The following is a 23,629-nucleotide window of genomic DNA, read 5'->3' on the forward strand; positions in this document are numbered from 1 at the left end:
TAGTTACATCAAAAAAAGAATAAAATACCTACAAATAAATTTAATCAAAGAGGTAAAAGGTCTTTACACTGAGAATTATAAAATATTATTGAAAGAAATGAAGAAGACACAAATACATGGAAAGATGCTTTGTGCTCATGGATTGGGAGAATTAATATTGTTTAAATGTCCATACTATCCAAAGCCATCTACAAATTCAGTGCAATAACCATCAAAATTCCAGTGGCATTTTTCACAGATACAGAATAAGGAATTCTAAAATTTATATGGAACCATGAAAGGCCCTGAATAGCCAAACAATCTTGAGAAAAAAGAACAAAGATGGACTTATCACAATCTCTGATTTTTAAGTTATACTGCAAAGCTATAGTAATCAAAACAATGTGGTATTGGCATAAAAATAGAAACATAGACCAACAAGACAGAATAGAGAGCTCAGAAACAAACCCGCATATATACGGTCAATTAATTTATGACAAAGGAGCCATGAATATACAATGGGAAAAGGACAATCTCTTCAATAAATGGTGTTGGAAAAACTAGACAGCCACACGCAGGAGGAGGAAACTGTACCACTACTTTACACCATGCACAAAAATTAACTCAAAATAGATTAAAGACTTAGACAGCCACATGCAGAAGGAGGAAACTGTACCACTACTTTACACCATGCACAAAAATTAACTCAAAATAGATTAAAGACTTAAAGGTAAGACCCAAAACCATAAAACTCCTAAACGAAAACATATGTGGTAAGCTCTCTGACATTGGTCTTAGCAATGTTTTTATGGATGTGACTCCAAAAGCAAGGGAAACTAATGGCAAAAGAAACAGATGGGACTATGTCAAACTAAAATGCTTCTGCACATCAACAAAATTAAAAGGTAACCTGCTAAATGGGAGAAGATATTTGCAAGTTGAATCTGGTAAGGGGTTAATATTCAAAATATATAAAGAACTCCTCCAACTCAACAACAACAACAAAACCCCAAATAATCCTATAGATTATAGATCAGAGGATCTGAATATATATTCTTCCAGAGAAAATATACAGATGGCTAATAAACACATGAAAAATGATCACCATCATGAATTGTAAGAAAAATGGAAAGCAAAACCACAGCAAGATAACATCTCACACCTGTCAGGATGGCTGTTATCAAAAAGATAAGAAATAAAAGTTTTGATAAGGATGTGGAGAAAAGGGAACCCTCACGCACTGTTGGTGGGAATGCAAACTAATGCGGTCACTTGAAAAACAGTATGGAGGAGCCTCAGAAAGTTAAAACTAGAACCACTGTGTGATCCAGCAATTCCACAACTGGGTAGCTAGCTGAAGAAAATGAAGACACTAATTCAAATAGATATAGGCACCCTTTGCTCATTGTAGCAATATTTACAGTAGCCAAAGTATGGCAACAATCTAGCTACCATAAGTGGATAAAAGGATAAAGAAGATATGGCATGTATGTATACACACACACACACACACACACACACACACACACAATGGAATACTACTTAGCCCCAACAAAAAATATAATCTTGCCATTCGTGAGCATATGGGTAGAACTTCAGAGTAGTAAGTTAAGTGAAATAAGTTAGAGAAAGGCAAATACTGCATGCTTTTTTAAATATGAGATACCTAAAACACACAAAAAAACCCCTCTATATCTCCTAGATAGAGAGTATAGATTGGTGGTTGACAGAGGGAGGGGAACTTGCTGGGATGAGAGTGGGGGAGATGAGCAAAAGGTATCAAGAAGTACAAGTTATGAAATAAAGCTATAAAATAAAGAAGTCATGGAGACGTAAGATATAGCATGGGGAATGTAGTCAATAGTATAGTGTAACTTTATAGGGTGACAGATGGTAACTAGACTTAATATGGTGATCATTGCCCAGTATATACAAATGTTGAATCACTGCAAACTATTATAATATTGTATATCGATTATACATGAACAAAATACACATAGTAAAAAATTACCTCAGACCCAGAATTGGGGCGGTCCATGAATCAGAGAACACAGGGCATCACTGGACATTCTAAAGAGATTATTGGAATGCTAGAGAGATACTTTTTTGGTGATAGCTTTTGGAGCAAAGGGAAACAAAATTTCCTCCTGATTAAACTGCCCAATAACGAGTTGTATTCTTGGTTATCTCTGGCAAGCGAGGGATTTTGACTATGGAGATGCAGAAAGAAATATGAGAAAACATGACATGCGGGGGGCGGGGAATTGGTGTGGGGAACTTACAAAGTACGAGTCTTGTCTGTTTCTCAAAGATCTCCAATCTGTTTGCACGAGATGAGATGGATGAAATCACCCAAGGTCTGATATCAGTGATGAAGAAGGAACTGCCTCGCCACCCTCCTACCTTCGATAATCTGTATGAGTACTTCATTTCAAGATCAAGGAAGAACTTGCATGTTGTTCTCTGCTTTTCTCCAGTGAGTTGTTACTTTATATTTATGTGGGAGGAATTATTTGTTGAAATGTACTTAATAGTTTACCTTCTCTGATGAGATGATTTGCTCAGAAACTAACATTTGTCACACTGAATTGAAATCAACACTTCACTACCACCAGTCTCCGCTGGAGGCAATCTCATACCAAAGTGTAACAATTTAAAATATTCATTTTATTAGATATTATTACATAGCCTAAAACTTCCATTAATTGCCTAGAGATATAGATCACTTGAATTGTAAGGAATTTGGTGATCTTGTCCAGCTCTTCCTCCAATATAGACATATTATCTAGAATGTCCCTGATGTAGGTTTGAATATCCCTAGCACACTGTATTATCCAGTAGAGTAGCTAATAGACATTTATGGCCATGTAAATTTTGATTAGTTAAAATGAAGTAAAAACAAAAATTCAATTATTCAGTCCCATTAGTGCTATTTCAAGTGCTCAGTAACTACGTGTGGCTTGTGGCCACCATACTAGATGACACAGACACAGAACACTTCCACAATCCTGGTTGTATCAGGCAGCTCTGCTCAGCAGGTCTCACTAACTTACAAGCCAGCCTGCTTAATTTTTAGATAGTCTAATTCTCAGAGAGGTCTTCTATGGGATGAATTGAATTTTGTCTCTGTTTTTTTTCCTCCTGTGATCCTGTTTTGGCTTGTAAAATGAATCTGATCCCTCCCTGCCCCCCCATACCTAGCTCCTCATATATTTAGAGAAAGTTTTTGCAGATTCCCAAAGTTGCTTCCTTTGCGGACCAAACACTTCCCATCCCTTTTGCTATTCTCACTTTTCCTCGTGTCCAGGGCCTTCACCGTCCTGGTTATCTCTCTTTAGAAGAGTCTTAGTTTGTCACTTTCCTCTTAAAGGTAACTTTTAGAACCCAACCCTGTAATGCCAGATCTAGTCTTACGTCAGGGAACGGTGTGGAGGAATGGTGAGGAAATACTACCTCCCTTCAGCTGAACATTTCACCGATATATTTATGCAGCATAAGATTTTTTTTTAATCGTGATGTCACACCTTTGGCTCTGAATATCTAAGCCTCTCTCGAGCAGAATCATAATCACTCTGTATGTCTGACGCTTTCTGACTTTGTTGTCAACAGGTTGGCGAGAAGTTCCGAGCCCGTTCTTTGAAATTTCCTGGCTTGATATCAGGTTGCACCATGGACTGGTTTAGTCGCTGGCCGAAGGAGGCCTTGATTGCAGTGGCCTCCTATTTCCTTTCAGGCTATAATATTGTCTGCTCCAGTGACACTAAAAGACAGGTTGTAGAGACAATGGGTCTCTTCCATGACATGGTCTCCGAGAGCTGTGAAAATTATTTCCAACGGTGAGTGGCTTTCCCTGAGGTCTGGCCGCAGCACCAGAGTTCACTCCAGAGAGGAATTCTGTCAACAGCCAGATCGACTGTCTACAAGGTCCCAGCTGCACTTAGATTTTTTTTTTCTGTCTTTGATTTTCTAGTGATTATGTATTGAAATCAGGATAAATCAATGAGACTTCAAGATGAACTAGTGTCCGTACTTAAGCACCTCTTTCCCTCCAGGCCTCAAAGGATGAATCACTTTATTTCCTTTGCTTAATTTCTTTTTTGAAAATGACTTAACTAATTCCCAATAAATTGTTTAAAATTAGTTTCCTACTCAAATGCATTGTTTATTTTGATTAAAGAAGTACCCTGTTTTAAAGTTTCACTATTGCCTTATGTTAAGGGACATTTGGGTTTTGTGTTTGCATTTCTTAGTCTTAGCAAAGTTTTCGTGCCAAATAATTTTAATTAACTTCAGGAGAGTCCATTGGCTAAAAGTAGCAATGGTGTTCACATGTGAAAACTGTTGTCAGAAGTTCAAAAATACAACTTCTTTCCCTCCCAAAGCATGATAGCCACTGTGTACATTCGATAGATGGGAATAAAGGTGGACCAACATGATCATTGGGCTTCTGGAGGCAATGAACCTGCCAGAAGGAATTTTTCCAGCTAGAGAGTCTAAGTAACACTCAGAGGTTCCTATCTCATAAAAGGATGTTTATCCTGGACCCCCATCCCCAGAAACCCCCACTCTTAAATAGTTCTAGATAACCACCCTCCAGATCATCTTGGCGGATCCATGTGTATTCTTATGCTTAGCAAGATTTTCCTTCCATTTAACTTGAACTCCTTCTGCCACTTTCATCTGTGGAAAGTTTTACCTTCTTACAGCTACAAAAAACTGTGTCTTTATTTTTGGAAAATTTGGTGTATTTTCCAAAATTCTCATATCCTTTTAGGTTGGAGAAGTTTATTCTGAATGTGCTATTTATCAAATGCTTAAGTGCTAGTCACATATATGCCCGAGTCCTAAATATTTTTTTTTAATTTTATTTATTTATTTGACAGAGAGAGATCACAAGTAGGCAGAGAGGCAGGCAGAGAGAGAGGAGGAAGCAGGCTCCCCACGGAGCAGAGAGCCTGATGTGGGGCTCGATCCCAGGACCCTGAGATCATGACCTGAGCCGAAGGCAGCGGCTTAATCCACTGAGCCACCCAGGCGCCCCCTAAATATTTTTTTAATGTTAAAAATCTTCAGGGGTGCCTTCAATGGGTTGAAGCTTCTGCCTTCAGCTCAAGTCATGGTCTCAGGGTCCTGGGATTGAACCCCATATTGGGCTCTCTGCTCAGGGAGGAGCCTCCTTCCCCCCCACCCCCACCTGCCTCTCTGCCTTCTTGTGATCTCTGTCTGTTGAATAGGTGGATAAAATCTTAAAAAAAAAAAAAAAAACTTCAGAACTCCAAAAGTGAAAAATTAATTAAAAGATAAAATTATCTTATAGTATGTGAGTATCTCTTCTTTGACTTGAGTTTCTCCTGTATAAAATTATTCCTTTTATTTAATTCTACCATTAAATAGAATTACTGTACTAAAGCCACCGTGAGTTGAACACTTGAATCAAGTGTGACAGTTCACAGTTCCTGCCCTCCCGCTAGTGAATCACCCTTCAGAATTACACTGATTCCACAGAGTGAAGAGTGTCTGTAGAATGCTTTCTAGGTATAATCAGAATGATAGAGATGAAGATCATTTTTACGTTCTATTTTCAGATACCGCCGAAGAGCACACGTGACCCCCAAGTCTTATCTCTCATTTATAAATGGTTATAAGAACATTTATACTGAAAAGGTGAAACATATCAATGAACAAGCTGAACGCATGAATATTGGTAAGCAGGATGGAATTTTTAAGGGCTTCTTGATAGGAATCCATATATATATATCCACAGATTATATGTGTGTGTGTATGTATGTGTGTGTGTATATATATATATATATATGGAATATATTGGAATCATATGGTTTTGGGGGAAAAGGGGAACACTCATCTGTACATTTCCCAAATTCCATGGTCAGTACTCCCAACATGGCTGATGAAACACACCATTATATGGAAACAACATGTAATATATTTAATGTATATATGTATATATAAAATGATATAATATGAAATGATAATGTAACACACATGTAACATTGCATATATGTGTATATTATTGTATGTATGTAATGTGCATATTATGCATATATGTAATGTGTATAATATATATTACACTAGTTGATATTGTGTTTGAAAGCAAAGTACTATCTTTACTCTTAGTAATAGATTATTTTGAGGGATACCGTTAGGGCCTTTTACCTGTTAAGAAGCTTCCAGGCAGGGGGGAGTCAAGATGGCGGGGAAGTAGGAGGAGGCACCATTTCAACCTGTACCCTAAAGTGAGCTGATTACCTACCAAAGAACTCCGACCACCCATGAAATCAGCCTGAGATCAGAATTATACACGTCTGGATCTCTACAGGAGCAGAAGACGCCAGTGGCAGGTAAAGCAGACTGGGAACGTCCGACTGATATCTGAAGATAAACAAAAGGGGGAGGGAGCCACCAGAGGTGACAGATCGCAAAGTAACACCCCAACACGAGAGTGCTCTGCGTCTGGGGACCAGCATTAACTTGGAGTCTGGTTGAAAGCACTCAAAAAACAAACAGCAAAGGATTGCGGGGGGTAATAGCGGGAACCTGGGCAGTTAGAGTCAGGGACCTAAGTCCCCGGACCCAGGACAGCCTCCCCTGGCGCGGAGCCAGAGAGAGTGCAGCGGAGAAATCAGGTCTCCGTCCCTGAGCCGCCAGTGCACCTGACCCGCCAGCGCGCCCGAGAACGAGTGGGGTCTGGCTCCCGTGAGGGGCTGGGAGCCTGGCCAGACGGCAATCCTGAAACGCGCGCGTCCCACACCCTCCCTTGGGATAGGTGCTCATAGGCGCTAGCCTGGAGCTCTGGCAGCCGGAAAAACCAGACATTCCCAGCCCGGGACAGCGGGAAAATCTCAGTGTGCGATCTCTGCTCGGAACCTCTCTGGCGGTCTGGAGCTGCCTAGACAGCCACCGCTGCCCTGGTTTTGGGTACAACGAGGAGCTCCTGCATCCCCAGGGACAGTGACTCAGAACCGACTCTGCCAGCAGCTTTTGCAAAACAGTCTGAGGCTTCTCTCTGAGAGGGAGGTTGGGGTGCTGTTTGCTCTCCTCTAAACCTCCAAAAACCATCAAAAGCTGTCAAGGCGAGAGAAAGCAGATGAAAGAACATAAAAACCCCCAGAGAACAAAAGGCTGAAAAAAACAGTTTCCTGAAAAAAAAAAAAAAAAAAAAAAAGAGCTCACCCCATTGAGGGGAGCGGGAGGACCTAACTCAGGGAACATCATTGTCTGAAAACCCACGTGGCAGGCCCCTCCCCCAGAAAACCAACAAGGAAGGAAGGAAAAAAAAAAGACTACAAGAGAACAACCACCACTACTTCATAAATACAACTTTTATTTTTAACTCTTTACCAATATTCTGGTTCTTTTTTTTTTATACATACAGATAATTTTTTAACCTATTTACCATCACACCGAGATGTCCAGTACATCAAATTCTTTAATAACCTTCTAACCTGAACTTTTTGATACATACACCCGTGTTTTTCTTTTGTTTTTCTATTTTTTAATTCTTTTTTAATTTTAACTTAGTTTAGTCTAGTTTATTCTTTTTTAATTTTTATTTTCTACTATACATACAGAGTTAAACTTCAAGGTAATCCCCTTTCCCCAATCAGTGCTACCCCTATAGGCAAACCAGTTTCTAATCCCCCTGTAACTTAGGAAAGTTGAGTCCCTTAACAAAAACATCAAGATACCTTCAGGAAGAATCAAAATAACCTTCCTCACCTACACTGAGAATCTATAACCATTCTCCCAATTTTTCCTTCTGTCAGTGTTTCTGTGAATTTGTGTTTGTCCTGATAATATATAAACCTTATACTTGGGGTTCTTTCTGATGAGGTTCTTCCCTTTTTTTTTTTTTTTTTTTGCTTATATATACATATTTTTTTCTCTTGTCATATACTTTTTTCACTCTTTTTGTCTGTCTGTTTTTGTTTGTATACTCCACAAATCTTACCTTGTGGCCCATTTGGGCTGAGCCTTCTCTTTTATCTTCCCTTTTTTTCCTATCTCTCTCTCTCTTTTTTTTTCCTTTTTTCTTTCCCCTTTTTTTCTCTTTATTCTTCTCTTTGGAGGAGGAATACCCAACAGAAGAAAAATACAGAGGATGGACCTTCTGCAACAGAGCTAATGGCTATCAACATAGACAATATGTCAGAAAAGGAATTCAGACTAACAATTATCCAGGCAATAGCTAGGTTGGAGAAAGCCATGGATGACCAAACAGAATTGATTAGGGCAGAACTGAAAGCCACCAGGGATGATGTTCACAATGTTAGGGCAGAACTGAAAGCCACCAGGGATGATGTTCAAAATGCTCTCAACGAGTTCCAATCCAATCTAAATTCTCTAAAAGCTAGGGTAACTGAGACAGAAGATAGAATTAGTGATCTGGAGGACAAACAGATAGAGAGAAAGGATCAGGAGGAAGCCTGGAACAAACAGCTCAGAAGCCACGAAAACAGAATCAGGGAAATAAACGATGCCATGAAACGTTCCAACGTCAGAATTATTGGAATCCCTGAAGGGGAAGAAAAAGAAAGAAGTCTAGAAGATATAGTGGAAGAAGTTGTCTATGAAAATTTTCCCAATCTCACGAATGGAAACAACGTTCATGTACTAGAGGCAGAAAGATTTCCTCCCAAGATTTTAGATTCTTGAAAGTCCTCATGGCACCTTATCGTTAGAATGGGGAATTTTGTTTCAAGAGAGACCCTCTTAAAAGCAGCTAGGACACAGAAGCTTCTTACATACAGAGGAAAGCCCATTAGAATAACGTCAGACCTTTCCACAGAGACCTGGAAAGCCAGGAAGGGCTGGCAAAATATATTCAGAGTACTAAATGAGAAGAACATGCAACCAAGAATACTCTATCCAGCAAGACTGACATTTAAAATGGATGGAGAGATAAAGAGTTTCCAAGACCGGCAAGGCTTAAAAGACTATGCAACCACCAAGCCGACACTGCAGGAAATATTAAGGGGGGTCCTATAGGAGAGAAAAAATCCTAAGAATATCATTGAACAGAAATATAGAAACAATCTATAGACAGAAAGACTTCAAAGGCAACACGATGTCAATAAAAACCTATCTCTCAATAATCACTCTCAATGTGAATGGCCTAAATGCGCCCATAAAACGACACAGGGTTGCAGATTGGATAAAACAACAGGACCCATCCATATGTTGTCTACAAGAGACCCATTTTGAACCTAAGGATACACCCAGACTGAAAGTGAAGGGATGGAGAAGCATCTTTCATGCCAATGGGCCTCAAAAGAAGGCCGGAGTAGTGATTCTCATATCAGATAAATTAGATTTTAAACTAAAGACTGTAGTCAGAGATACAAAAGGACACTACATAATTCTTAAAGGGACTATCCGCCAAGACGATCTAACAATTGTGAATATCTATGCCAATATGAGAGCACCCAATTACATAAGAAAACTATTAATCAAGATAAAGAGTCATATTGATACGAATACAGTAATAGTAGGAGATCTTAATACGCCTCTCTCAGAAATAGACAGATCATCGAAGCAGAAAATTAATAAAGAAATAAGAGCATTGAATGAAACATTGGACCAGATGGACCTCATCGACGTATACAGAACATTCCACCCTAAAACAACAGAGTATTCATTCTTCTCAAGTGCACATGGAACCTTCTCCAGAATAGACCACATACTGGGTCACAAAGCAGGACTCAACCGATACCAAAAGACTGACATTATTCCCTGCATATTCTCCGATCACAATGCTTTGAAACTGGAGCTCAATCACAAGGAAAAGTTCAGAAGGAACTCAAACACCTGGAAGCTAAAGACCACCTTGCTTAAGAATGCTTGGATCAACCAGGAGATCAAAGACGAACTTAAACAATTCATGGAAACCAATGAGAATGAAGACACCTCGGTCCAAAACCTATGGGATACAGCAAAGGCTGTTCTAAGGGGGAAATACATAGCCATCCAAGCCTCCCTCAAAAACATTGAAAAATCCAGAATACACCAGCTGTCTCTACACCTTAAAGAACTGGAGAATCAACAACAAATCAAACCAACTCCACATGCAAGAAGGGAAATAATCAAGATTAGAGCAGAGATCAATGAGGTAGAAACGAGAGATACAGTAGAACGTATCAATGAAACTAGAAGCTGGTTTTTTGAAAGAATCAATAAGATCGATAAACCATTGGCCACACTAATCCAAAAGAAAAGAGAGAAAGCCCAAATTAATCAAATTATGAATGAAAAGGGAGAGATCACAACTAACACCAAGGAAATAGAAACAATCATCAGAAATTATTACCAACAGTTATATGCCAATAAGCTAAGCAACCTAGATGAAATGGATGCATTCCTGGAAAGCTACAAACTCCCAAAATTGAACCAGGAAGAAATTGACAACCCAAATAGACTGATATCTAGTAATGAGATTGAAGCAGTGATCAAAAACCTCCCAAAAAACAAGAGCCCAGGACCTGACGGATTCCCTGGGGAATTCTACCAAACTTTCAAAGAAGAAATAACACCAATTCTCCTGAAGCTGTTCCAAAAAATTGAAGCAGAAGGAAAACTTCCAGACTCTTTTTATGAAGCCAGCATGACCCTGATCCCCAAACCAGGCAAAGACCCTACCAAAAAGGAGAATTTCAGACCAATATCACTGATGAATATGGATGCAAAGATTCTCAACAAGATCCTAGCAAACAGGATCCAGCAGCACATTAAAAAGATTATCCACCATGACCAGGTGGGATTCATCCCTGGGTTGCAAGGTTGGTTCAACATTCGCAAATCAATCAGTGTGATAAACACATCAATAAGAGAAGAGAGAAGAACCACATGGTCCTCTCAATTGATGCAGAAAAAGCATTTGACAAAATCCAGCATCCGTTCCTGATGAAAACGCTTCAAAGTATAGGGATAGAGGGAACATTCCTGAACTTCATAAAATCTATCTATGAAAGACCCACAGCAAATATCATCTTCAATGGGAAAAAGCTTGAAGCCTTCCCGTTGAGATCAGGAACACGACAAGGATGCCCACTCTCACCACTCTTGTTCAACATAGTATTAGAAGTTCTAGCAACGGCAATCAGACAACAAAGAGAAATAAAAGGTATCCAAATTGGCAAGGAAGAAGTCAAACTCTCTCTCTTCGCAGATGACATGATTCTTTATATGGAAAACCCCAAAGACTCCACCCCCAAACTACTAGAACTCATACAGCAATTCAGTAACGTGGCAGGATACAAAGTCAATGTACAGAAATCAGTGGCTTTCTTATACACCAACAATGAAAATACAGAAAGGGAAATTAGAGAATCGATTCCATTTACTATAGCACCAAGAACCATAAGATACCTGGGCATAAACCTAACCAAAGAAGTAAAGGACCTGTACTCGAGGAACTACAGAACACTCATGAAAGAAATTGAAGAAGACACAAAAAGATGGAAGACTGTTCCATGCTCTTGGATTGGAAGAATAAACATTGTTAAAATGTCTATACTGCCTAGAGCAATCTATACTTTTAATGCCATTCCGATCAAAATTCCACCGATATTTTTCAAAGAGCTGGAGCAAATAATCCTAAAATTTGTATGGAGCCAGAAGAGACCCCGAATTGCTAAGGAAATGTTGAAAAACAAAAACAAAACTGGCGGCATCACGTTACCCGATTTCAAGCTTTACTACAAAGCTGTGATCACCAAGACAGCGTGGTACTGGCATAAAAACAGACACATAGACCAGTGGAACAGAGTGGAGAGCCCAGATATGGACCCTCAACTCTATGGTCAAATAATCTTCGACAAAACAGGAAAAAATATTCAATGGAAAAAAGACAGTCTCTTCAATAAATGGTGCTGGGAAAACTGGACAGCGATATGTAGAAGAATGAAACTCGACCATTCTCTTACACCGTACACAAAGATAAACTCGAAATGGATAAAAGACCTCAACGTGAGACAGGAATCTATCAGAATCCTAGAGGAGAACATAGGCAGTAACCTCTTCGATATCAACCACAGCAACTTCTTTCAAGATATGTCTCCAAAGGCCAAGGAAACAAAAGCAAAAATGAACTTTTGGGACTTCATCAAGATCAAAAGCTTCTGCACAGCAAAGGAAACAGTCAACAAAACAAAGAGGCAACCCACGGAATGGGAGAAGATATTTGCAAATGACAGTACAGACAAAAGGTTGATATCCAGGATCTATAAAGAACTTCTCAAACTCAACACACACAAAACAGATAATCATATCAAAAAATGGGCAGAAGATATGAACAGACACTTCTCCAATGAAGACATACAAATGGCTATCAGACACATGAAAAAATGTTCATCATCACTAGCCATCAGGGAGATTCAAATTAAAACAACATTGAGATACCACCTAACACCAGTTAGAATGGCCAAAATTAGCAAGACAGGAAACAACGTGTGTTGGAGAGGATGTGGAGAAAGGGGAACCCTCTTACACTGTTGGTGGGAATGCAAGTTAGTGCAGCCACTTTGGAGAACAGTGTGGAGATTCCTGAAGAAATTAAAAATAGAGCTTCCCTATGACCCTGCAATTGCACTGCTGGGTATTTACCCCAAAGATACAGATGGAGTGAAAAGAAGGGCCATTTGTACCCCAGTGTTTATTGCAGCAATGGCTACGGTCGCCAAACTGTGGAAAGAATCAAGATGCCCTTCAACGGATGAATGGATAAGGAAGATGTGGTCCATATACACAATGGAGTATTATGCCTCCATCAGAAAGGACGAATACCCAACTTTTGTAGCAACATGGACGGGACTGGAAGAAATTATGCTGAGCGAAATAAGTCAAGCAGAGAGAGTCAAGTATCATATGGTCTCACTTATTTGTGGAGCATAACAAATAACATGGAGGACATGGGGAGATGGAGAGGAGAGGGAGTTGAGGGAAACTGGAAGGGGAGATGAACCATGAGAGACTATGGACTCTGAAAAACAACCAGAGGGTTATGAAGGGGTGGCAGGGGGGTGGGGGGGGTGGGAGGTTGAGGAACCAGGTGGTGGGTAATAGGGAGGGCACGTACTGCATGGAGCACTGGGTGTGATGCCAAAACAATGAACACTGTTATGCTGTAAATAAACAAATAAAAATAAATATAAAAAAAAAAAGAAGCTTCCAGGCAGGGGCTTCTGGGTGACTCCGTTGGTTAAGCATCTGCCTTCGGATCAGGTCCTGTCACGGAGCCCCATATTGGGCTCCATGTTCAGTGGGGAGTCTGCTTCTGCCTCTCCCTCTACCCTTCCTCTTACTTGTGCTTGCTTTCCCTCTCAAATAAATAAAATCTTAAACAAAACAAAACGGAACTTTCGAGGAGAAGAAAATCTAAACAGAGGTAGCCTGTTTTCTCTCTTGAACATTTTCTCCCCGCCCCTTCAACTCTGGGTTCAGGCTGTTGGGCCAGGAGTCCCATCGTCACTGAGTTGCTACCTGCAGGTGGAGAAAAGCCAGCTCTTGGGAACTGACCACCATTTCAGTTTTTGTTTCATTATAGTTTATTTTGATTTGCATAAATTTTGCCATGTTAATACTTCTCAGATTTCTAAGAAAGGAAAAGGAAAAATAAAATCAAAACAAAAAGAGGTAGTTTACCTAAACAATGAATTTCTATGTCCAGTACATATAATATAAGCAAAAAAAGTACAAATTGGAACAAATTATATGTTAAGAAAGCATTATGGCCCAAACACTCCAAAAAGAAGTGCAAAAATCCTGACCTCCCTTCTTCTGCAAAAAATATGATCCCACAGCTCCAAAATCTCCAAGATCTGTGCAGTTATACTGATGGAAATACCGTGGAAGAAACCGTCCTCTGTTTTTCTCATAGCTCACCTTCTTGTAGCTTTCCATATCGTTCTCTATGATCAGTGGTGGGCTGGAGCTACTTGTAGCCTCTAGAGTTGATTGTTAATTCATAGGAATTTTATAATCTGGTTACATAGCACATCTTTAGTTAAAAATTAAATCCTATAAACTCACAAATAAATTATGTTTGAAAAAGCCAAGAACAGGGATGCCTGGATGGCTCAGTCGGTTAAGCATCTCCCTTCAGCTCAGGTCATGATCCTGGGGTCCTGGGATTGAGCCCTGAGTCAGGCTCCCTACTCAGTGGGGAGTCTGCTTCTCCCTCTGCCTCTGTCTTTCCTCCCCATCCATGCTCTCTCTCTCTCAAATAAATAAATACAATCTTTAAAAAAAAAAGGAAAAAGGCAAGAATACTCAAAATTCATCACATCTTAGTAATTTTTACTCTATTTTACTGCTATGAATGTTCTTGAGGTTATTTCTATTCTATCAGTATGGTAGGCATATAATGAATGGTGTGCTACTGGGAATCTCTTGGTAACTTCAGATCAGCCCTTGTGGGAATACTGACACCATGGAAATTGGGAAACATACAGATAAGTGTTCCCCTCCTCCTCCCAAGAGACTCATGCTAAATACTCAGCCACACAGCACAGTCTAGAACTCAGTTGGAATGGGAGAAAATCCAGTTATTGTGCTCTATGGCACTGAAAGTCACAGAGCCAGTCGCACAGGTGTTAGTAGCTGTTTTCATTTTCACAGCAAAGAGAACCACACGACTATGACTATATTATCTGTTCATTTGTCACAGCTGCAGTGTGATTCAAAGGTCAAAAAAATGATATTTACATCATTAAAAATGAGGTTTGCAAAGCCAAGGAGAGGACTAATTTTGTCAATGGATTAATAAATAAAGTAAGATTAATAAATTAATCTTACTCAGTATGGCCTTGGGATCTTCCCTTAAATCTAGCTAGATGGTGTTCTTCACCCTCTGTCGAAACCCTCAGAGATATGGTCAGTATCGATGCTCCTCATACATACGTATTTGTCCATAAATAATTATCTTATGGTTGTTACGATACTGGTACAGTTCCTTGTAAGTAGTAAATACTGAGCAAATACTTGATGAAGGGATGTTCAGATACTAAGCAAGCGTGTATGTGTGTGTGTATTTGTAAAGGTCTGGATAAGCTCATGGAGGCGAGCGAATCAGTGGCTAAGCTCTCTCAGGACCTCGCAATAAAGGAGAAGGAGCTGGCAGTGGCTTCCATAAAAGCAGATGAAGTGAGTTGACGTTTACTGTATAGCGAGTGGTGAGGAATTGTAGTCCACATTTTTAAAAGCACTGTTTAAGAATGTTACTGAAGGGGTGCCTGGGTGGCTCAGTGGTTGGGCATCTGCCTTGGGCTCAGGTCATGATCCCAAAGTCCTGGGATCAAGTCCCACGTCAGGCACTCTGCTCAGTGGGGAGCCTGCTTCCCCCTCTCTTTCTGCCTGCCTCTCTGCCTACTTGTGATCTCTTGTCTCTGTCAAATAAATAAAATATATTTTTTAAAATGTTACTAAAAATGTATAATGTAGGGATGCCTGGGTGGCTCAGTTGGTGGGCCATCGCCTTCAGCTTGGGTTATGATCCTAGGTTCCTGGGTTCGAGTCCCTCATCGAGTCTCTCAGCCCCTCCCCCTGCTTGTGCTCTCTTTCCCTCTCCCTCTTTCTCTCTCAAATAAATAAATAAAATCTTTAAAAAAGTAAATAATGTATAAACTTATATAGACTATTTCTAGTGAGATAATGTTCACAATGACTATTAGATATTTTTGTTTAACTTATACCAAGAGACGCCTAAATTATTATATCCTCTACCTGGTCTAAGACTATTCTTTCTTCTCTGGGTTTGTCTTTTTTGTTCTCATTCACCTATGAAATGTTTACCTCTCTCTAATTATATTTGGTCTTCTCTTTGAGGTTCCTGCATGCTCAGCGTTTCTAGTATGATCCATGTCTCATCCGAAGTTTATGTCAAGGAGGGAAAAAGCTAAGAGCAATTGTTGGTAGAGTTAAAACAAACAAACAAACAAACTCCTTCTCCCAAGTTGATAAGGATATATGTATGCTGCTTCTTGATCTGTGACCGTCATCTTCCACTCATTGAGTTGGTTAAGAGTGGATACTTACCTTAGTCAGTTACTGAAATGAGAGAGATAGCATAGAAGAGGATCTTAGCATTGTCCTGCTGTATAGGCATTCAACAAATACAACCTATTTTATTTTCCTTACCTGGGCTTTGATATGGTTTCTGACCTTTCCATTACACATACTTGGGCTGTGTTAATTTTCTAGAAGTTACATAGAATGAAAATGCCATTTTCCTGAAAGCTTAAAATGTTTATTTATATATTCTGTATATAAATATATATATTTATTTATATATTTGTAAGCCTCAGGGAAGCTTAGAACATAGAAGATCTCAAGGAACTGCTTAAAGGAGTTACTGTAATACACCTTAAGACATAGATTGGGTAATATATATAAAATATACATAGGGAATAAATTTGCTCTTATTGGTATTTTCTTTTTTTTATTATTTGTGTTTTCTATTATATCAAATAAATATTCTCTCACTGCTCAAATCTGTCCATTTTGCTCAAAAGCTACCTGTTTGCCCTCACGTGTACCCTCAATTTAACAGGTACTGGCAGAAGTCACGGTAAGTGCTCAGGCTTCAGCCAAAGTGAAAAACGAAGTGCAGGAGGTGAAAGACAAAGCTCAAAAAATTGTGGATGAAATTGACAGTGAGAAAGTAAAAGCAGAGACCAAGCTGGAGGCGGCCAAACCCGCCCTCGAAGAAGCAGAGGCGGCCCTGAATGTGAGCATGCGCTGTTACCCCTCTCAGAGCCGTCCCAGCCCGCTCCCTGGGTCCTTCTGCGAAAGTCCCCGCGTAACTTCTAAAATCTGAAAACTGAACGGAATTCTAATGTGATTGATAATCTCTGAGTCTGAAGACAAATGTTTCCGTTGGTTCAATATTCAGTGTTCTAATTTTTATTTTTCAGTCTGCAGTTCTTATAACTTGTTAGTTTCATTCCACAAATCAGCTTTCCGTGAGAGCTGAGAAATAATGCGAGTGATTCATGGCCTGAACAATAGCGTAAGGGATCTGATTATATAGACAGCCTCCCCAGTTCCTCCAAAGCATCCCCTCCAGATTACATTTTGTGCCTTTTAAAAATCTTCTCGCGGGTTCTGGGGCTCTTAGGATAAGGTCCGCGGCTAGGCGTCCACAGCTGGTGGACAACCTATAGTTTCCTCTTGCAACCACCACTCCTTAAATAGATGATCTGGAATAAATTTACTTCACTTTTTTGGATCTCTGTGGGGATTATAATTCCTCATTGAACCTTGAAGGATCAATGTAAGCATTAAAAGTAATGAATACAGTTTGCTGGGCACACAGAAAATACTTAGTAAATATCAGTGCCGCTGTTGCAACTGGTAACTGGGCTCCTGTCTACCCCTTGAGCCCTTCTGTCATTCTGTCTCCACACACAGTATGGTCCAGCCATCCAGAAACACCCACCAAAAACAGGCTTCTGGAAGAACCATGGTCTGTTTAACTGTGTCTCTCCCTCTGCCAGGAATGCCTTCCCTAACCTTCATTGCCTAATAAGAGTCATTCTCCAGGACCAGGCTCATTCCTTCCAGGAAGATTTTGGCTCTTCTGGTTCACCTCGTGTTTCCTGTCACCCCTCTGCTTCTAGCATAATGACAGTTCTAGTTTAGGGTAATTGTGCTTTCATTTTCTTCCTTGGAAGATTATGAGGACAGGGCTATTTTTCTTTATTTTCTTTCTTTTTTTTGAAAAATGGGAGGATGCCTGTATTTGTTGAGTAACTAGATTTATGATAATCATTTAATAAAATTGTGACAATGATCAGGACACATTCTCTACCCCCACTCCCTTTATGAGTACTACAATAATACAAGAAAGAGAAATCACCAAACAAACAAGTCTTAGGGGATTTTATTAATCATGTTATGTTCCAATCCTTCTTGCCTTGAATGTCAGCTAACGTCTTATTCCAAGCCCCGCTGACAGATAGAAACTTGGAAAAATATTTTTGTGAGCCATATGTTGTAATAACTTCTCTTTTCTCCTTTGAATTTCTCCCCCTTCCTTAGATAGGGCAGCCCTTAAAATCAACGCTGAAGGTGAGGTTTCTGTTATTCAGAAAGTGCAACAGGGTTCCTGTGCTCCTCTTTTCCTACCACACTTAGAGTATGTGCTCTGAAGATACAAGTTATCTGACTGTTACCCATCAATGAAGCTTGTTGCCAACATAGACTTGAGGTGGAGGGCAATGAATGGTAGTGATATTCTACAGCAATTAGTTGAGGGAAACAGGAGAAAAGAGAATAAAAACTAATAGAAATCCCAAGATAACCATGAAAAAAGCATAATGCGAAAATCTTGGAATACAAGTCCTTAAGGGGATAATGTCAGGGGATAGGGAGAAAATACATTTTAAAGCTTTCTACTTTCATTGTTTAAAAGCATTAGAATTCAATATCATTCTTAATACTACTCAACAAAATAATATATTGATTCCTAATCCCAAATACAGACTATCAAACCAAATGATATTGCCACAGTCAGGAAACTTGCCAAGCCCCCGCATCTTATTATGAGAATCATGGACTGTGTCCTGCTACTATTTCAAAAGAAAATTGACCCAGTTACTATGGATCCAGAAAAACCTTGCTGCAAGCCTTCCTGGGGAGAGTCATTAAAAGTAAGTAAAAAAAAATCTTTGCAAGTCCTAAAGGTGCATTAGATTTTCCTAGCCCAGGACCTTCAGCATAGACCACACGAGCTGGCAGGCAGTAATTGATAATTGTGTACTGAAGACTTTTTCTTAGATTGCATTTCCCAAAGTGTAAGTAGGGAAAGATTGTAAAGCTGAATGGCTTCTTTTTGTAAAAAAGTTTTTAAAACAAGAGGCTTTTTTTTTTTTAAAGATTTATTTATTGACAGAGAGAGAGAAGGAGAGTGCTCAAGCAGGGGGTAGTGGCAGATGAAGAGGGAGAAGCAGGCTCCCCACTGAGCACGGAGTCTGATGCAGGGCTGGATCCCAGGACCCTGGGATCATGACCTGAGCTGAAGGCAGATGTTTAACCAATGGAGCCACGCAGGCACCCCTTGCCACACTCTTGATGTCACCCCAACCCAGTCTCCAAAAAAGAGCTTGTATGGTTGTTGGCGTTCGGATGCATGCACTGGACAGGAAACTTATATATCTTTTCTTCTTTACTCTTTTCACCACAGTCACAGGAAGATAATTTGCAACTTACAGATTTAGGCTGACTGCCATCATAGTCTTGATTTGTATGTTTAAGAGTGTATCAGTCATTACTTCTTTGAAAAAATTCAATTTAGAATTATATGCGAACTCAGGAAGAAAGTATTTATTTACTGCCAGAGCTTACAGGTTGTAATGCTATTTTTCAGTTGATGAGTGCAACAGGGTTCCTGTGGAGCCTCCAGCAGTTCCCCAAGGATACTATAAATGAAGAGACTGTTGAGTTACTGCAGCCGTATTTTAACATGGATGATTATTCTTTGGAAAATGCCAAAAAAGTCTGTGGGAATGTGGCTGGTCTGCTATCTTGGACCCTTGCTATGGCAATATTTTATGGTATCAATAGAGAAGTGTTGCCTCTGAAGGTAAGAGTTTCCCTCCTTCTTCTAGGAAATCAATGTTTAATAAAAGCTATCACCAGCATAACTCCTTTGAAAAGACAAAGCATAATTTTGACTAAATTTTTAATTTTCTTCATGTTCTCTCACATTTCTTGTTTTCTTTATCTCTGATTAGTGTTTCTTGGCATTGCGGACAAGAAATCAAAACCAACTTGTTAACTTAAATAGGAAATTAATTTGTTGCCAATAATAATTAAGCTGTCATAAAAGAAAACTTTCCATTTCTTTAAAGTTTAAAGAGATTAGATTTCGAGGTAGAATTTGATTACTATATTCCCAACAAAGTTTATAAAAATAAAGCTCAACACCCAGAAATGTTTTAAATTTGAAAGATGGGGGGAAAAACCCTTATATGTATCTAAGAAATAAATGATCAGTCAAAATAAAAAAAAGATAGAAGAGAAATCAGGATGGCACAGACTTCCTGTAACCCTAAATATTAGAATGTAATGCGAAAATATGTGCAGAGTATTGAGGAAATTGTGGGGACCCAAGAATGCAAGAACTGGCCGAGCTGACATTCACATACGAGGGGAACAAACGGACTTTCTTAAGGACGCGACTTAAGGACTAAACGATACGTACACGCATGCATGCATCCGCGCATGCGCATGGACGCATGCACGCGCAAGCACACATACACCATTTACACTGTTCCAGACTGTTCTTCCGGTCTAAGGGAGGGTTCACAGGAGTGCAAAAGGTTCATGAAATACACCACCCAGACGCTTACTATCCTCCTGCCCTCCGCCCCCACATAAAGCTGAAAGTTGAAAGTGGTTGCTCTGTGGAGTAGAAAATGATGAGCAGGTGGGCAGGGGATTGCTGGTTGTCATAATAAACCCTATAGAAATGGCTACCTTTAAAAACTCTCCATGTAGGTAACTTGGAGAAAGACAGAAAATATGCTGAAAATTAAAAAGTTTTAATAAAAGGAAATGATGTGAAAATATAGGAATCCACTCAAACCAAAAGATACGAAGGGATATAGAATTTAAGAAAAAATGAACTCAGAAGAACAGAGTTAATTTTTATTAAAAAGTATGATCCACAGTGAGACTTAATTGTAATAATGCTTTTTGTAATAAATAAAATATTATCAAATTACAAGAAGTAAAAGGCTTTAATATTGTAAGTGGAAATTAACAAAAATAGTATTGTAATTTGAGATTGTGGAGAAGTCTGGTTTTGTGGGTGTGTGACTGTTCACACAGGACCCCTGGTTAAGAAGGGTGCATGCTTGGCTTAATGCTTTGCTGTCACTTTGTTGAAATTCTCCATAGTTTTTTAATAATGGGCCCCACATTTTTAACTTTGTTCTGAGTCCTGAAAATTATGTAGTCAGTATTTAGCAGGCATAAACTAGTAATTACATAGAGATTTTACACTGTATCATTTTTAAAGTTGAATAGCTGCATTGAACTTTCTTGAATATGAACAAAGAGTATGAAATTACTTCTAGTGACTGAGAAACATTTATGAAAATTGATCATACTCAACAGTAAAAGATCTTGACTCGGTTCCCAAAAGCAGAAATTGCTGAAGCCTCATTCTCTGATTATAAGCAATAAAATTAGAAAGTTTGCATTAAAAAAAAAAGAAGCCAGTAACTTCTTTTTAGGAAATGATAACAAAAGTTAGTTGCCAAAACTTTTGTGATGTAGCCCAATGGCACTTTCTTAGCTCTTTAATTAAACACAATGGTACCTACTTACTTATAAATATAGATACACACAAAGCTTAAGGAAAGTGGAATAGAGCTAATAAAAATAACATTAAAAATTAGAGAAAAGTAGCAGAATTGAAGAATTGTTGTTTTACAAAACAAAATATAAAAGATATATTCTTGGAAAATATCAAGAAGAAAATATGTATTATCACAGGTATGTGGATTTAAATAATTAGAAAACAAATTTTAAAGTTATACGTAAATACACTAGAAAAATTAAATATAATAACAATACTATTAATATTATTTAAATCAAAATTTCCTGAAAAAGAGGACTAAATTTAAATAAGTATTGAGAAATAAAATGAGAATGTTATCAAAAGACTTCTACCCCAGAAAGCTTTAGGGTCATTATACTTTACCAATTCTTTTGAATTTCTAAGAAACCAGTCATTTCTAAGAAACATAATTTCTAAGTCCATGCTCTAGGAGTTAGAAAAAGATGAAAAATCTACCATTACAGCAAGTTCACTTCAAAAAATCCTTAAGAAGGAAACAATCCAAAATGTTTGTATGCCCAGTAACTTTGTCTATAATAATTAAAAATGGTGAGAGGGGATGTCTAAAGGTAGGGCTAAGGTTAGGTAAATTATAATACATCCAAATAACGTGATATTAGGCTGCTATATTACTAATGTTCAAGGAAAAGGTGTTTAAGGATATGTTTAAGGGGAAATGATTGTCCTATATTAAGTGTAAAAGGAAAAACTGGAAAATGCAAGTTATCACCTTCTTAAAACAATACTGAGACTGTCTCTGGGTAAAAATCACAGATCATTTCTGTTATCCTTTCTGTGCATTGTTGTGTTTTTTTTTCATGTTTTTTATATTGAACATTAATAATTAAAAGAAAAAAGAGAGGGGTGTCTGGGAGGCTCAGCCCATTAAGTGTCCAACTCTTGATCTCAGCTCATGAGGGTCTTGATCTCAGGGTCATGAGATCGAGCCCTGCACTGGGCTCCATGCTAGATGTGGAGCCTACTTTAAAAAAAAAAAAAAGAAAAAGAAAAAAATAGAACTTTAATGGAGTATCTCCAACACCCTTTGCTTCCCCCGTTGAACACACTTAAGCCTCTAAATACCATCTTGGGCCACAGATGCAAAAATTCTCACCAAAATACTAGCCAGTAGGATTCAACAGTACATTAAAAGGATTATTTACCATGACCAAGTGGGATTTATTCCAGGACTGCAAGGTTGGCTCAACATCTGCAAATCAATCAATGTGATACAATACATTAATAAAAGAAAGAATAAGAACCATATGATACTCTCAATAGATGCTGAAAAAGCATTTGACAAAGTACGGCATCCCTTCCTGATCAAAACTCTTTAAAGTGTAGGGATAGAGGATACATACCTCAATATCATCAAAGCCATCTATGAAAAACCCACCGCAAATATCATTCTCAACGGAGAAAAACTGAAAGCTTTTCCGCTAAGGTCAGGAACACGGCAGGGATGTCCATTATCACCACTGCTATTCAACATAGTACTAGAAGTCCTAGCCTCAGCAGTCAGACAACAAAAAGAAATTAAAGGCATCCATATCGCCAAAGAAGAAGTCAAACTATCACTCTTTGCAGATGATAAGATACAATATGTGGAAAACCCAAAAGACTCCACTCCAAATCTGCTAGAACTTGTACAGGAATTCAATAAAGTGTCAGGATATAAAATCAATGCACAGAAATCAGTTGCATTTCTTTACACCAACAACAAGACAGAAGAAAGAGAAATTAAGGAGTCAGTCCCATTTATAATTGCACCCAAACCATAAGATACCTAGGAATAAACCTAACCAAAGAGGCTAAGAATCTATATGCATAAAACTATAAAGTACTCATGAAAGAAATTGAGGAAGACACAAAGAAATGGAAAAATGTTCCATGCTCCTGGATTGGAAGAACAAATATTGTGAAAATGTCTATGCTACCTAAAGCAATCTACACATTTAATGCAATCCCTATCAAAATACCATCCATTTTTTTTTCAAAGAAATGGAACAAATAATCCTAAAATTTATATGGAACCAGAAAAGACCTTGAATAGCCAGAGGAATATTGAAAAAGAAAGCCAAAGTTGGTGGCATCACAATTCCGGACTTCAAGCTCTATTACAAAGCTGTCATCATCAAGACAGTATGGTACTGGCACAAAAACAGATACATAGATCAATGGAACAGAATAGAGAGCCCAGAAATAGACCCTCAACTCTATGGTCAACTAATCTTCAACAAAGCAGGAAAGAATGTCCCATGGAAAAAAAGACGGTCTCTTCAACAAATGGTG

The 23,629-nt window shown here is 38.7% G+C and overlaps 1 protein-coding gene across 1 annotated transcript in view; it reads left to right on the forward strand.

The window, feature by feature from the left end:
* Positions 1-23,629, forward strand: part of DNAH8 (dynein axonemal heavy chain 8) — a 348,142-nt gene that overhangs the window by 217,184 nt on the left and 107,329 nt on the right. Inside the window, exons 60-66 of the mRNA XM_046005485.1 lie at positions 2,291-2,455; positions 3,589-3,815; positions 5,565-5,683; positions 15,032-15,135; positions 16,541-16,717; positions 18,474-18,641; positions 19,358-19,573. Of these exons, the coding sequence (XP_045861441.1) occupies positions 2,291-2,455; positions 3,589-3,815; positions 5,565-5,683; positions 15,032-15,135; positions 16,541-16,717; positions 18,474-18,641; positions 19,358-19,573 (1,176 nt within the window). The remainder of the gene's footprint in view (positions 1-2,290; positions 2,456-3,588; positions 3,816-5,564; positions 5,684-15,031; positions 15,136-16,540; positions 16,718-18,473; positions 18,642-19,357; positions 19,574-23,629) is intronic.

The sequence above is a fragment of the Meles meles genome, chromosome 5 (assembly GCF_922984935.1).
Source record: "Meles meles chromosome 5, mMelMel3.1 paternal haplotype, whole genome shotgun sequence".
In the NCBI taxonomy this organism is placed as follows: Eukaryota; Metazoa; Chordata; class Mammalia; order Carnivora; family Mustelidae; genus Meles; species Meles meles.